The 15,002-nt window shown below is 48.0% G+C and overlaps 1 protein-coding gene across 5 annotated transcripts in view; it reads right to left on the reverse strand.

The window, feature by feature from the left end:
• AMOTL1 (angiomotin like 1) overlaps positions 1-15,002 on the reverse strand; it is a 147,463-nt gene that overhangs the window by 81,622 nt on the left and 50,839 nt on the right. The window contains exon 1 of one of the 5 annotated variants that reach the window (XM_059708113.1): positions 13,194-13,452. The exons of 2 other annotated variants lie outside the window; for them this stretch is intronic. In XM_059708113.1, coding sequence (XP_059564096.1) covers positions 13,194-13,224 — 31 coding nt within the window. In that variant the 5' untranslated portion in view covers positions 13,225-13,452. Of the gene's footprint in view, positions 1-13,175; positions 13,453-15,002 lie in introns of those variants that run through there. 2 more of the 5 variants (XM_059708116.1, XM_059708112.1) reach the window with 2 other exon arrangements.

Consider the following 15,002-nt stretch of genomic DNA (forward strand, 5'->3'; position numbering starts at 1 on the left):
AATTTCTCTGAAAATAAGCGTAGTGTTGTGGTCCTACTGGAATAACAAAATAAAATAAAAACAAAATAAAAAGAACACATAGTGATATCCCAAGGCTCTTCAAAACTCCTAACTTGTCTGGCCACCTTGGCGTTCAGGTTTAGGGTTAGGTGGGTCTGGAGAAGGTATCAGGACTCTAACCTGAAAACCTTCAGCTGCCAGGAGGCTCCACCTTCAAAGAGGACAACACGGTGGTTACCAGGAGTGTAACTGTACCAACTGTACCCAGCACAACAAATAAGAAAAACCTCTCTTTTCCTTGGCACCCTTGTTCCATAACTTTCACTCCACCTGTGGTGTAAGAGGATGAAGGTCAAGGTGTGAACTCTGAATCTCTTCTCTGCACCAACTGTGGTGAATCTATCCTTTTCACAGACAATGGAGAAGAAACTGACCCTTTAGAAAGCCCAGTCCTTCAGGATCATAACATATGTGGCAATTTAAAGACTATTTTCATCCTCCAGTGAGTCATTTTTTTTCTCTTTAAATTGCTTTTATTGATTTTTAGAGAGAGCTAGATAGAAAAACATCCATCAGCTGCCTCCTGCATGTCTCCCTACTGGGGATGGAGCCCTCAACCCGGGCATGTGCTCTGACCGGGAATCGAACCAGTGACCTGTTGGTTCATGGGTTGATGCTCAACCACTGAGCCACACCAGCTGGGCACCCAGTGAGTCTTACAATGGCCTGGCCAATACGATGAAAAATAAAAGAAATAAAACAGCTGGCCTCACTTTAAGATATAGAGCATCATCTGTTGACTGGAAGACCCATTATAACATTTCTCTAGTATCCAGTGCAACAGGCAACTGAGTAATTCTCTGGGGGGAAAAGTATGAATCAATGTGACCAGAACATAAGGTAACATTTCTGGAGATTCTGAATCTCAGGCCCAAATCAGCACAAAAATCACCAATGCGAGCATCAGTTTCACTGCTGTATGGATGAGCTTTAAGTTTGTTTGCTTTTTAATGGAGATCTATAGCGGCTAAACAAAATGACTAGTCTGATGCTCTGAGGAGGCGAAGACCACGGAAAGTCCACCTTCCGCGGACCCAGCCTTCTAGTCACCCCAGACGTGTGGAGAAAGAAGCCCCCAGAGGCCATTTGTTACACAGCAACTGGAACTGGAGCAATGATGATAGGGAACACATAACTCTTTCCAAGTGTCAGATAATGTTCTTAGCACTTTATATGCTTTAACTCACATAATACATGTAATCCTCATAATGACCTTTTGAGGTAGGCATTAATTACTATTATCTCTGTTTAACATACGAGGAGACTACTTGACAGACAAGCTAAGTAATCTGTCCAAGAATATAAAACCAGTGAGGCCCTGGCCAGGTAGCTCAGTTGGTTAGAGCATTATCCCCATACACTAAGGTTGCAGCTTCCATCCCAGGTCAGGGTGCATACAAGAAGCAACCAATGAATATAGAAATACGTGGAACAATAAATCCATGTCTCTCTATCTCTCATCAATAAATAAAAATTAAAAATAAAACAAAGCCAGTGAGTGGCACAGTGGAAAGTGAATCTAGGTTTTCAGCTCTGGGGTCTTCATTAAGCTCCACAGAAGAACACATCCCAACTAGCCCATGAGGCCCATGTCCCACAATCAGACAGGGCCACAGGAAGGCACAGGAAACCAATTTAAAGAGCTTTCTAGACCGAGACACTCCACATTTCTAGTAATTCACTGGCTGCGTCTTTGATCTCCATATCCTCCCAAGCTCCCTGGCAGGGGCCCTTCCATACTTCTAGAAATCACATCGGTACTTTAAACCCATTTCCTCTTAGTCAGTTCACAGTGAAGACAGAATTCTTGAAAGGCAGGTTATGAGTCCTTCCTTGGCCTTCTCAGAGTGGGATACACCAGCTCACCTGCCTGCTGTTTTCTATCACCGTGCGGCATTACATCCCTTTTAAAATACAAGTTCCGTGGGCGCAAAGGACATTCGCCCCACATTTAGTCCAGTGCCAGGCGTATGACAGACTTTCACATGTCAGATGGAGGGGGAAAGGTCCGCTAGAGAAACTGTATCCTTTTTTTTTTGCATTCTTGCCAAATTCTCCAACTCAGTACTGACTTGTACAATCCAGACTTAATCATTCAACAGGTACTTCCTGACCAGTGACTGCTTCTGTGCCATGGTTTATATTCTGTCCAAAAATAAGAAATGCCACGCTCCCTAATACTCAGACATGTCCCTTCTTTAACAGAAAGTGAAAATATCTCACATAAATTCAATTAGAATGTTTGTGGCGGCTGCCTAAATAAACTGTTAAATTTAATACTACAGTCTGTTCACTTTATAAACAAGCTTAATTACACATAACCCATTTTATGTTACTAAACTAACAAAGTGATCTTAGTTACTTAATAAATGCTATTAACATGTAAATATTTGTATTTACTTCAGGCTTGCCCCCCTCCCCCTCCAAATTCCTAGAATTTATGTTAGAGAAAGTTGAAGGTAAGAAACTTCAGAATTTCAGAAATTTTTTTCCTCTAAGTCCAGGACTAAGATAATCCAAATGTCAGAGTAGAGCTTTTTAGACTTATATTCTTAAACTTTTTTTTGATGAGTATTTTGAAGGATCAAATCCAGAAGTTAGCTAAAGGAAGCTGATTCGCTCTCATGCCACCACCATTCATTTTTACTCTACTGGGCCAGGCACCAGCATGGGAAGTAAGTCCGGCAGGATTGTGTCTTTTAACAAACTTCCTGTTTATTATCGGACACTCCCACAATCTTCAAGGTTTGTGATGCTGTTTACATTACTTTCCCGGGTGTCTTACTTTAAGCTGTTTCCTACTCTCTTTTTCTGTCTTTCCTCATCTTTCTCCCCCACCCCATGCAAGCAATCTTGTCTGCCCTCGTATCTTCCAATCTTTTCCCACATGACTAGTCCCTCAGGACACAGGGCCTTACAGAGAATTTCATATTCTCTTCTTCCCCCAAGGCCCCCAGATAGAGAGGGCTCATTCATAAGAAACTCGGTTCTCTGTGCCCTTCACAGTATAGGAAGGGCCTGCCTCTCTCCTGCTTTCGGGGATCACACCATCCAGAGAAGCCCTTCCAGCTGAGAGCAGTTGAATGTGAGAGGCCTTCCTCCCTCGCTGGCACGGGGCCACCGGGCGTGTGCAGAGCCCCACCTCACACTGACGAAGCAAAGCGAGCCTGGAGGCCAGGGTATCTATCATCCTTGTCTTGCTCTGTCTGTTCCGAAAAGGGTGGAGGAAAAGGTGGAGGAAAGGAGGGGAAAAGGGAGGGCAGAGTAGACCAGAAGAGGTGTGAGAGAACAGAATTGGGGAGACCTGTTATGTGGCTCCCATAATAGTCCAGGAGGTAGGTTGGGCTGTAGAGACACGCCAAGGAAGGGAAAGTATGCAAGACGTATGTTGCATACGTTCTGCAAAGGATCTAGTGACTGGGTGTGGGGCAAGTAAGGGAAGGGACTTTACAGTTTACAGCACACTTTGAAAGGAGGCAGCTGCTAGGACGAGGTGGTGTGGAATGGTATCTGAGCAGGCCCACACTGGCAGGGTGGACAGGGCAGCCCCCTGCCTCTCCCTGACAAGGGCTGGTTCAGCAGCAGAACAGACCCAAGTGGAGGAGTCCAAGCTGGCGCAGAGCCTCTCTCGAGAAGGACCTCTTACTGCTAAATCCACCCGAGCATTTCTATTTGCTTCCCTCAAGGACCAGATCCCGGGGAGAGTCCCAAGAACTAAACCAAAGCCTCAAACGTCACTAGAAGCAGTAGATACCTTGACAACAGCCTGCTAACCTGGTAAACTCTACCCCCAGCATAATGCAAATGCCGTGCTGACTGACCCACCTTCCAAATGAAATGAGTCTCCAAAACCAAAGTGGCAAAATGAGGTTCAAGATGCTGGAGCAGCCACCCTTTGTTATTCCTCCCAATCAGGTCCACACCAGACTTCCAAGGGAGAGATAAGAGAGATATTTCACTCATAAACGTGTCCCTGTTCTGTCCCAGCTGGTGTGGCCCTGTTGGTTGAGCGTCGCCCTGTGCACCGAGTGGTTACTGGTTCGATTCTTGGTAAGGGCACATGCCCAGGTTGTGGGCTTGAATGCAAGAAGCAGCCGAATGATGTTTCATTCTTGCATTGATGTTTCTCTCTCTCTCTCCATCTCCCTTCCTCTCTCTCTAAAATCAATAAAAACACACACAAAAAAGATGTCCCTGTCCCGTCATATGAAACCCAGTGATGCTGCCACCAGATAAGCAGAGCTGATAACTCTCTAGAAGAGCAGGAGCCAATGAAACTTGCTGCGATGATGGAAATGGCTGTTCAGTACTTGAATTGTGGCTGGTATGACAGAGGACCTGAATTTTTAGTTTTAAGTAATTTAAATACTACATCTGGCTAGTAGTTACTGTGGGCAGAGTAGGCTTAGGAACTTAAGGGGGGAAAAAGGATAGAATTTTTATTTCTTGACTACAAGCAAGCTGAATCTCTTGACAGTCCAGCATCTACTTAGGCTGTTTTCCAGCACCAAACTCTTCTTTCTTTGGCCATTACTACACTACACATCGATGTGCCTCCAAAATATGTTTGTAAGCACTCTGAGCCTTCAGCCCGACGCCCCAGCCAGGAACCTTCTCCGGGACACCTCTGCAGATTTCTGCATAATCTTTACCAAGTCTCCCCAGCAGCAATAAAACTCACACCAGGAGAGGCAAGTCCATCCCCAAGTCCCTTTGGACACTGTCCCAAAGGCAAGTCGAGATCCCACAAAATAATAAGACACTAATTTTGCACCATGTTTTACTCTGACACAGCCCTTTCACATGCAATATCTCATGTAAGCCTCACAATAACCTCAGGATATAAGAATTTAGTAAACACATTTATTTCACAGAGGTTAAGTGACTAGATAAAGCAATATGGTTTGCATATGGTAGCCATATACCCTAACTTGGCATGTCTTCTACGTGAGGAGAGGTCATAAGACAATTGAGGAAAAAATGGGGTTGGGAAAGGGGGAGGTAGAAAAGAATGAGTAGAAGAGAGAATAGTTATGTGCATCAAGTAGTAACCTGAGAAACCAATCAATTTATTTCCATCTCATTCATTAACATGAGTAGACACAATTTCAAAGAGTTAAGCACTTTAGTATGGGTCCAATTTAAAAGAGGACTGGGCTCTAAAATAGTGGTTCTTAATGTGCGTTCTTGAGTACTTGTTAGAAATGCAAATTCTCAGGCCCCATCCAAGATCTGAAACAGAAACTCTGGGGGTGGGACTCTGCTGTCTGAGTTCAAGTAAGTCCTCCAATAATTCTGATGCCCACCCCCGTCCAAGAACCCATGCTGGAGAAATGTACATCTAAGGCCTCATGCATTTCCTCTGGGAAAGAAACAACCTGGTCAACAAGGGACAGGAAAGGGAGCTAGCTGCCAGTGTGAAGTCTGGGACGCATCCTGGTGACAGGAGTCCTGGCTTTCTGTGCCTCGGGCAATAAACTCTGAACCAGCTCACAACAGCAGACACACCTCCCGCCACCTCCTGTGGTCAGGGCAGAGAGGAAATCGTTCTTTATTCAGAAAAATCTTGGTTTATGGGTGGGGAAAAGGCATATTTTATGGGCAGTACTAGACAGTGAATAGAGTATTCTAGCTCCTAACCTCATTCAGTAAATATTTGGTACATGACACAAAGTTTCCAACTGTGAAAAGGTAAGCTTCTATGAGTAGGAACTGGGGTTCCAGTTCCTCAGGGAAAGGAGATATATGAAAATACACATAACATTATCAAACAGTTTGCCTCTCTGCTGTTTTAGTCATAGCAATTATTATTATTACTAGAGGCCCGGTGCACAAAAATTTGTGCACTGGGGGGGGGGGGGGGGCGGGAGAGGGGGTCCCTCAGCCCGGCCTGTGCCCTCTCGCAGTCTGGGACCCCTCGGGAGATAACGACCTGCTGGCTTAGGCCTGCTCCCGGGTGGCAGAGGGCAGGCCCAATCCCTAGGTGCAGCCCCTGGTCGGGCTCAGAGCAGGGCCGATTGGGGAGTTGGGGCGCCGCCCCCGTCATGCACAGAGCAGGGCGGATCTGGAGGTTGCGATGCCACCTCTAGTCACTTTTTCAAAATTAAACATTTTTTTCCTGCAAAATATCCTGTTAAAAGGTTAAGAAGACAAACTGCATGCGGGGGAAAAATGTGGAAGCAACATATCTGACAAAGTTTTAGTACCTAAAACATATGAAGGACTCTCAAAGCTCAATAGTGGAAAAAAAATAACAACCCAGTTAGAACATGGCCACAAGACAGAGCAGACATTCCACCAAAGAGGACATTCAGATGGCAAATAAGTTCATGAAAAGATGTTTAACATCACCAGCCATTAGGGGTTGCAAATTAACACCATGATAGACTAGAACCCTTTGGGAGCAGTTAGAATAATAAACAAATGCAGGTGAGGATGCAAAGGAACTGGCCCTCTCATACTCGTGGAAATCCTAATATATAAAAAGCCAGGGGCCGTCACGACCAAAACAACTGGACGAACGACCGAACAGCAGGCTGCGTGGGGCGACCAGGCTGGCAGGGGGGACAGTGAGGGGCGACCAGGCCAGCGGGGGGGAGGAGGGGGGCAGTTGGGGGCAACCAGGCCGGTGGGGTGGGGGGGCAGTTGGGGACAACCAGGCCACAGGGAGGGCAGTTAGGGATGACCAGGCCAGTGGGGGGGGGGGCAGTTAGGGGTGATCAGGCCAGCGGGGGTGGGGGGGCAGTTAGGGGTGATCAGGCCAGCAGGCAGAGGCAGTTAGGGGAGACCAGGCGAGCAGTTAGGAGCCAGCGGTCCAGGATTGTGAGAGGGATGTCTGACTGCGGGATCAGGCCTAAACCAGCAGTCGGATATCCCTCAAGGGGTCCCAGACTGGAGAGGGTGCAGGCTGGGCTGAGGGGAATTTCATGCACAGAGCCTCTAGTGTAAAATAATGCAGGCAACTCTAGAAAAGAATTTGTCAGTTTCTTAAAAAACTAAACATACACTTACCATACAGAATCAAGCAATCACACTCCTGGGCATTTATCTAATATTAAGAACCCCCAAACTGGAAACAACCTGAATGTCCTTCAGTAAGGTGAATGGTTAAATTGTGGCACATCCATACCATGAAATACTGCTTAGCAATAAAAAGGAATGGCCTATTGAAAATGCAACAGCTTGGTTGGATCTCAAGGGTATTTGGCTTAGAGAAAAAGCCAATGTCTAAAGGTCACATACCACATGATTTTATTTATATAACATTCTCAGAATTATAGAGATGGGGTGTGGGGGGAAGGGAGATGGGTGTTACTATAAAGGGCTGGCACCAGGGAGATCCTTGAGATGATGGAATAGTTCTGTACCTGGACTGGGGTGGTGGCTACAGGAAATCTACACATGTAAAAAAACTGCATAGACACACACACACACACACACACACACACACACACACACACACACAAACGTGTGCATGTTAAACTGGGGAAGTCTGAATATGCTCTGGGGATTGTACCAATGTCAATTTCCTGCTTCCACTACACTAATGGCTAATGAGGTCCCACACACAGATTAAAACATACTCAGTAGGATTACATGACTTCATTTTTTAAAAAAAGTAAATCCAATTCCCTAGGCCCGTGGTCGGCAAACTGTGGCTCGCGAGCCCATGGGCGGCTTACGAAGGACCCCCTCTGCCCCAGTGGGCCTCCTCTTCTTCAGTAGAGAAGAAATAACACATCCCAAAGAAACGTGGGGCTGACCAGCCCAATATTATGGATGCACCTTTGAAACTTGAGGATGGCCTCCAACTACACCCGTGGTCGGCAAACTGCGGCTCGCGAGCCACATGCGGCTCTTTGGCCCCTTGAGTGTGGCTCTTCCTAAGCCTTAGGAATGCCCTAATTAAGTTAATAATAATGTACCTACCTATATAGTTTAAGTTTAAAAAATCTGGCTCTCAAAAGAAATTTCAATCATTGTACTGTTGATATTTGGCTCTGTTGACTAATGAGTTTGCCAACCACTGCCCTAGGCCCTAGGGTCTTAACAGGGATATATTTCCTAACACCTTAGAGCATCAATTGACAACCTTTCTCATATCACAGCACACATAAACTAAATACTAAAATTCTGCAGCACACCAAAAAATATATTCTTTGCTGATCTGACCAAAAAAAAGGTATAGTTGATTCATTCACATTGGACAGCTATTGTTGTGTTAGCTGTTGTCGTTTGTTTTTTGACAATCTAACGGAAAAGCGATCGGTGCCCCTGACTATAAAGTCAGCTAATTGCATGTGTTAAAATTCTTGCAGGCACACTGGTTGAAAATCGCTGCCTTAGAGCTATTCCCCCACCCCCCTCATAAAAGGAAAACCAATGCCTGATGTGGGAGCCCCTCTGGGAGTCCAGGAGTCCTGTCCTAAGTGCTTGGAATGAACATACCCTAAGGTTTCACAAGGGAGGCCAAGGGCCTCCCAAGTTAGAGAACACAGCATGGTGCCAACACACAAACAAGCCCAGGCCTAGCTTCCCACCAGCAAAAGTAGTGTACTGACCTACCCACAATGGCCAAGATTTAAATTTTGTCTTTCCTCCAAGACAAAACAAAGTCAAACCAACAGAATAATTTTTTTAATTGCTAAGCAAACAAACAAAAACTTCAACAACCCCAGACTACTTCCAACAAACCCTATAATCAAAGATGTCCTCTTACTTGACCTCCAAACTACTCCTTGCCTTTCAAGTATTCTATTGCCTAGTGATTCTGGGACTTAAGAGCCTACAAAAATTAATGGGGAAAAAAACAGGAGAAAAATTATTCAAAACACTAGAGAATTTCCTGACCTGAGCTTCCACATGCACTTAAAATGCCAGCAGCCACATTTGGGCGGGGTGGGGGGAGGGGTATTACAATTCTCCAAAGAATTGTGCACATCAGAAATACTAATAGGTCTTACAAAGTTACTTCCTTTTAATTTATGGGCCTGGAAAATCTTTCAGGTTTTTACAATTTTTACTAGCAATTCCGTTGTTTCATAGTCATTATTTTTTCTTTAAAAGGCTTACATTATATATGGTAGCCCATGGTTTTGCTTTCCAAGGTTCCAGTAACCTCAGTCAACCTCAGTCTAAAAATATTAAATGGAAAATTTCAGAAATCAGCAATTCATAAGCTTAACATTTCACGCGGTTATGAGCAGCATGACCAAATCTCACGCCATCCCAGTCCATCTGGCCCAGGACGTGACCCGCCCCTTCGTCCATTGTGTACACTACCTGCCCATTTGTCACTTAACTGGCTCAGTTATCACATGGACCGTCCTGGTATCGCAGTGCATGTGCTCAGGTAACCCTTATTTTACTTAATAATGGCCCAAAAGTGATTCACATAACTTTTATATATATGGCTAATATGCAAAGTGTCCTCTCGGGAGTTAGATCACTCGCTATGACGTCCACTGACCACCAGGGGGCGGCATGGAACGAAGGGAACCCCCGGCGAGCAACCGGAAGGCCCCGATCGGCCCTGATCGCCAGCCAGGCCTAGGGACCCTACCCATGCATGAATTTCGTGCAACGGGCCTCTAGTTATAGTATATTGTTATAACTGTTCTATTTTCTTATAGTTACTGCTAATCTCTTACTATGCCTAATTTATAAATTAACCTTTATCATAAAGATGTATATACAGGAAAAATCATAGTATACATAGGGTTCAGTACTATCTGCAGTTTCTGACATCCACTGGGAGGTAATGGGGGAGTACTGTAGCACTTCGTCATTTTCAGAGCACTTCCACAAAGTACTAAGTAAAAACACAGCACTGGTACTGAGGGGCTGTACTTTTCAACAGAATTCTCACCAGCCAGACTGCCATCTAATTTCATAAATTGGCTCAGCCATCTCTCCCAGGCTTGGGTCCACGCTCCTGCACAAGGGTAGACCAAAAAAAGGCAGATGCCTCCAGACGAACTGGCCAAGGCAGGCATTCTCAAGTCTAATCAGCAGTGTGCCTGCCCATAAAACCACTCACATTCCTGCATTCATGTGCTTTTCTTAAGGACAGCACTTTAAAACCTCATTTAAACTGCAAGTCCTCCATTAACTTCCATGAAAAGATATATGTGCCCTTCCATACATTAGTATTCTTCACCCTCCCTCTGCACAGGACCTAAAAGACCAACACTTCTGTGCACTTTAAAAAGAAGGGGAGGGGGAACGGACCTTCTAAGTCCAGCACCTTCTCCCCCTTCTATCCACTTGCAGAGGTTACAAGGGTTTCCTTATCTTGAAAATGTATCTCTCCAAAAACTAAACACACCCCACCAACACCTCACCAGGGAGAGTAGGGCATCTTTACAGCCTTCTCTATGCCCTACTCCTTTTCATTCTGCTCAAATAAGTGGCTTCCAATCCTTTACTCCTCTGTAAAACAGTTCAAAGTGTATTTAGGTATTGCTCCCACAAGTCCCATAAAGAGCAGTCACACTAACCGCACTATAACGCTCAGAGCAATGTGTTGGGAAATGAATTTCACATTGGTCTAGAGCAGTGGTTCTCAGCCTTTCTGGGCCATGCCCCACCTAAGCATCTCCAAAATCCTGATGCCCCCTCATGTGACATATAATTCTTATTATTCAAAAGTGAACTCCTATTCACGTGGAGAAAACCTAAAAGGCCATTAAGTTAACAAGCTTCAAAGAAAATGGCATCCATGAAAGAGAAAAATAAAAGAACGAAAGGACATTGAAGTACTGAGGAAGAAATCACTAAGAAATTATTTTAAAAATAATAATAATATGAACTGATATGAAAAATAGCAAATGAAGTTTCAAAACATATATAATAGAGAACTGAAATGCATAAATATGTCACAATATATATTTATATACTGTATATGAGGTCCCTAGAACCATAAGAAATGCAAAAAATTCATTGTTAATAACTCATTCTCGAATTGCCCCCTTGTGGGGCGTGTGCCCTACGTTGGGAAACCCTGGTCTAGATTCTTCAAGAGTTCGCAATCCAGACAGACCCCTAATTGTTAACCTGGGTCTGACCACCACAGGGAGCTACCAGAATCCAGAAGTGGTAGACGCCAAGAGTGGTGGGCAGTGAGGAGCAGGGGTGTCCAGGAGTGGTGGACGCCAGGAGTGGCAGGCAGCCAGGAGTAGGGGTGTCCAGGAGTGGCGGGCAGCCAGGAGTAGGGGTGTCCAGGAGTGGCGGGCAGCCAGGAGTAGGGGTGTCCAGGAGTGGTGGGCAGTCAGGAGTAGGGGTGTCCAGGAGTGGTGGGCAGCCAGGAGTAGGGGTGTCCAGGAGTGGCGGGCAGCCAGGTGTAGGGGTGTCCAGGAGTGGCGGGCAGCCAGAGGAAATCTGTCAGTTTGGCAGGGACTCAAGCGGCAGTTTGGAAGCAGAAAGCCATGACTGTTCAACATTTCAAGCCCTGACTATTCTTTTCTCTTTTTTTCAGCTTAAAACAAAAAAAGTTTTTTTTAAAAATATATTACACAGGAGCAGCTGAATGAGGTCATTCTGTCAAGCCCTGACTTTTCACTTCCCGAAAAGCAAGGACATTTTTTTGGAATTGTAGCTATTAATATCCCTCCATTCTGGTTTTACTTGCTTATGTCAAATAGCATTATTGTTTGGAGTAGTCAGGGGCATCTCAGGGTATCATAAATGGCTCTCCACCACCACCACCACCACCCCCCAACCCCAACCCCCACCACCCAGGACTTGAGCAGCAGTACAAAAACTCAACTCTCGTCGTGATATGCCTAGAAGAAGGTCATGGGCAACCGTGTCCGCACTGTGTCAGGATGGCAAGGGAGCTCAGGGCCCAGGGGCCCAAAATGTTGGTCCAAACCACAAAGCCTCCGGAGGCTGCATGCGAGGGTCCCAGCTGCTGAATCCCCAGTCCACGCAGGTGATCCACATGCAAGCTGGGCACTTTCCAAAGCTTTTGCCAATTGGAGACAGTAAACCCATACCGAAGCCACAAAAGCAAAAAGACCTTCGAACAAAAATGGAAAGTCTTCCCTTCCACCAGTCGAGATACTAGAGAGCCAGGCGTGGCGAGGCTAGGGAGCTGCGGGCAGGCGGGAGTCGGGATTCTCCGGCTGGGGCTCCCAGGGGTAACCCGGGCATCTTCGCTGCCAGCTCAGTCCAGGCGGCGGAGGCCCTCGAGGTGGGTGCGTGCAGGGGCTGTCAGTCCAGCAGGGCTGACTACCGGGCACGTTAGGCCCCTGCCCAAGCGCAGGGCCTCGGCTCCACTCGGCTGTCATCCATCGGGCGACGCGCCAATCTCCCTCCCGCCACCAATGTCACAATCCAAGAAAAAAACAGTTCATCTTGGAAAGTTTGATCCCGCCCCCCCCCCCCCCAACCAGATTCTTTTAAAGGCGGCATTAACAGCAAGGGATGTAACTCCCCGGCTTCGGTCAAATAAACCGGGGAGAACAAAGAAGAAGCTAACGCGATCCAAGCCTAGGCGGCCGGGGCGCAACCCCTGCCTCTCCCCCATCCGCCAGGGCCGACTCCCCCGCCGGCAGGAAGGGTCAGGCCGGGAGCGCGCAGCCCGTCGGGCCGGAGGGTGTGCGCGCCTTTGTCTCGCGCGGAGGGAAGCGGCCACCGGCCACCCCCTTTCCGCCTCCTCCCTCGGCAGTCGGAGACCCGGGCGCGGGCGCGTCTCCGAGAGTGTAGCCATATGGCAGGGCCCCTCCGGAAAGGCCGGTCCCCGCGTCCGGGCGCGCCCGCACCCCGGGTCCTGGGCCCCGCGGGCGGACACAACTTCCCAGTGTTGGAGGGGGCGCGGAGCAACAGGGCTCTGTGACCCAACCCGCTGGCACTGGGGGCCTACAGGGTGGCGCGGAGACGGAGTTCTTCTCTTTAAAAAAAAAAATCTGGGTAAGAGAGCAGGATTCCAGTGGCGATCACTCGGGCCCCTGGCGCCGAATCGGCTGCCCGAGTCTCTCCGAGCCGAGGCTCACTCAGCCCCGAGCCCCCGAAGAGGGCGCCCAGCCTCGAGCAGGAGGGGGCGGGGAGCACCGGGTCCCTCCCGCGGGAGACCTGGAAGACGCGGAGGCGCATCCCGAGCGGGGACGGGTTACCTTTCACCGCAGACTCACAAGTTCCCCGGCGCAACTTTGCCCTCCACATGAGGCGATCATGGCTAGTTCAGTGCCGCGGTTGGAAAAGGCGGCCGCCAGGCAGCGCGCGGGGCATGGCGTGGGGCTGCGCGGGGAAGCGACGCCCGACCATCAGCCCCATTCACACAGGAAGAAGGGAAATGCCGGGACTTCACCTCCAGCCCCAAACCCGACCACCGCTGCTGGGTCCTAGAGCGTCCCGCGCGCTCCCGCCGCGCGGGTCGGGGAGGGTCGTCCGGGCTCGTCACTGTAACCCTACACTCCACCCCGCCCCGGCGCCCGGCCGCTGGGCCCTAGAGCCCGCCTACAGCCGGGCTCCACCGTCCTCGGGTCCAGGAACCCGCCGGCTGTCTGGCCTGAAGCTCCAGCGGACATGTCTCCCGGAGAGTTAGGAAGGCGATAGCCGCCCTTGTTTTGTCCCCCGCTGCGGTTTAATTAATGTCAGTTCCTCCTCTTTCGACTTGCTCTCCCTTCCCACCAGGCTAACTCCGGCAGATAATCGGTTTCTTATCTGCCCTCTAAGTCCAGGCTAGGTTCCGTTTAGGATTTTTTTTTTCTTAAGTGGAATTTCCAGGTGAAAAGTGGCCACACGCGTTCCTCTTTGCATTCCCCAGGCCCCAGTGCCTCTGTCACACGCGGAGAGTGGACGACATGCTGCTAACGGGTCTTACACAGCCTTAGCTCTTAAATGTACTGTACATCCTGTGGCCACAAACCCCAAGCCGTTATCTGCCCTACTGGAGGCAAAGACAGTGACTCTGGGAAAATGTGGCTGATTCTCCCCCACCTCTTATTAAGCCAGGCCTTAAAGCTAAGTAACATTCTTCACCCACCCCATTGTATCCAATTATCCAGGGCAGGCCTTGGGAGTCTTGATCTGGAGACAGGGAACGAACGCCCCACCATAACATTTCTCCCCGGCTTTCAAAGGCAGCTCTGCTGCTCCCAGGACCAGAGGCCAGGTGATACTGCGGTTGCGCAGGAAGATGTTAATAGGGTTAGTGCATGCACAGGGCACACCGCTGGTGTGCCTCCCCTCTCCTTGCCCTTTCACAGACCAGGATCCCTTTGAGCATTCCTGCCGGATTGTGACAATCGCCTAATTAGACTGCCAGCAGTTGTTCCCCTTCAGTCATTCCTCTGGGATTGTGTGTTCTTCGGATGGTTCCAATCTAGTCTTCTGATTCTCAGGATGGGAAGCTCAGGAACCTCTCCAGATAAAGTCCAAATGCAGTAATTTAACGATTATTTACCAAGTACCTACTCTGTTTAAAGTCAGCTATCCTAGTACTTGATAGCACACAAAAGCAGCTAAGCCCTTCACCGATTTATTTCAGAAGACAAGATATGCAAACACAACAGGAAGGCAACAACACAAGGGCTGGAGGTGCCTGAGAAAGGTGGAGAGAAGTTCTGACTGCAGGAAGAAGGAGAGCACTGAAGGGTGGTGGAGCTCAGAGGCAGCTAGCATTTTAGCACAGACTGGGAAAGAACAGACAGAAAAAGGAGGGAAGGAAGGAAGGAAACGCACATTTATTAACTGACCTCTATTAGATACCATACTGTATCCTAGGAGGCAACAGAATTTATAAGTTTCAAGCACCCCTGGGAACAAAACAGGCATGGATTGAGTCATAGCGCAACCACTCACCATCTGTGTAACCTTGGGCCAGTCGCCTAACTTCTCTAAACCTCAGTTTACACGGTGATGAAAATAGCACTTAAGCCTCACAGGGTGGTTGTAGGACTGAATGAAGTAACAAACATAGACTATTTAGCACAATGCAT

Source organism: Myotis daubentonii, chromosome 9 (assembly GCF_963259705.1).
Source record: "Myotis daubentonii chromosome 9, mMyoDau2.1, whole genome shotgun sequence".
In the NCBI taxonomy this organism is placed as follows: Eukaryota; Metazoa; Chordata; class Mammalia; order Chiroptera; family Vespertilionidae; genus Myotis; species Myotis daubentonii.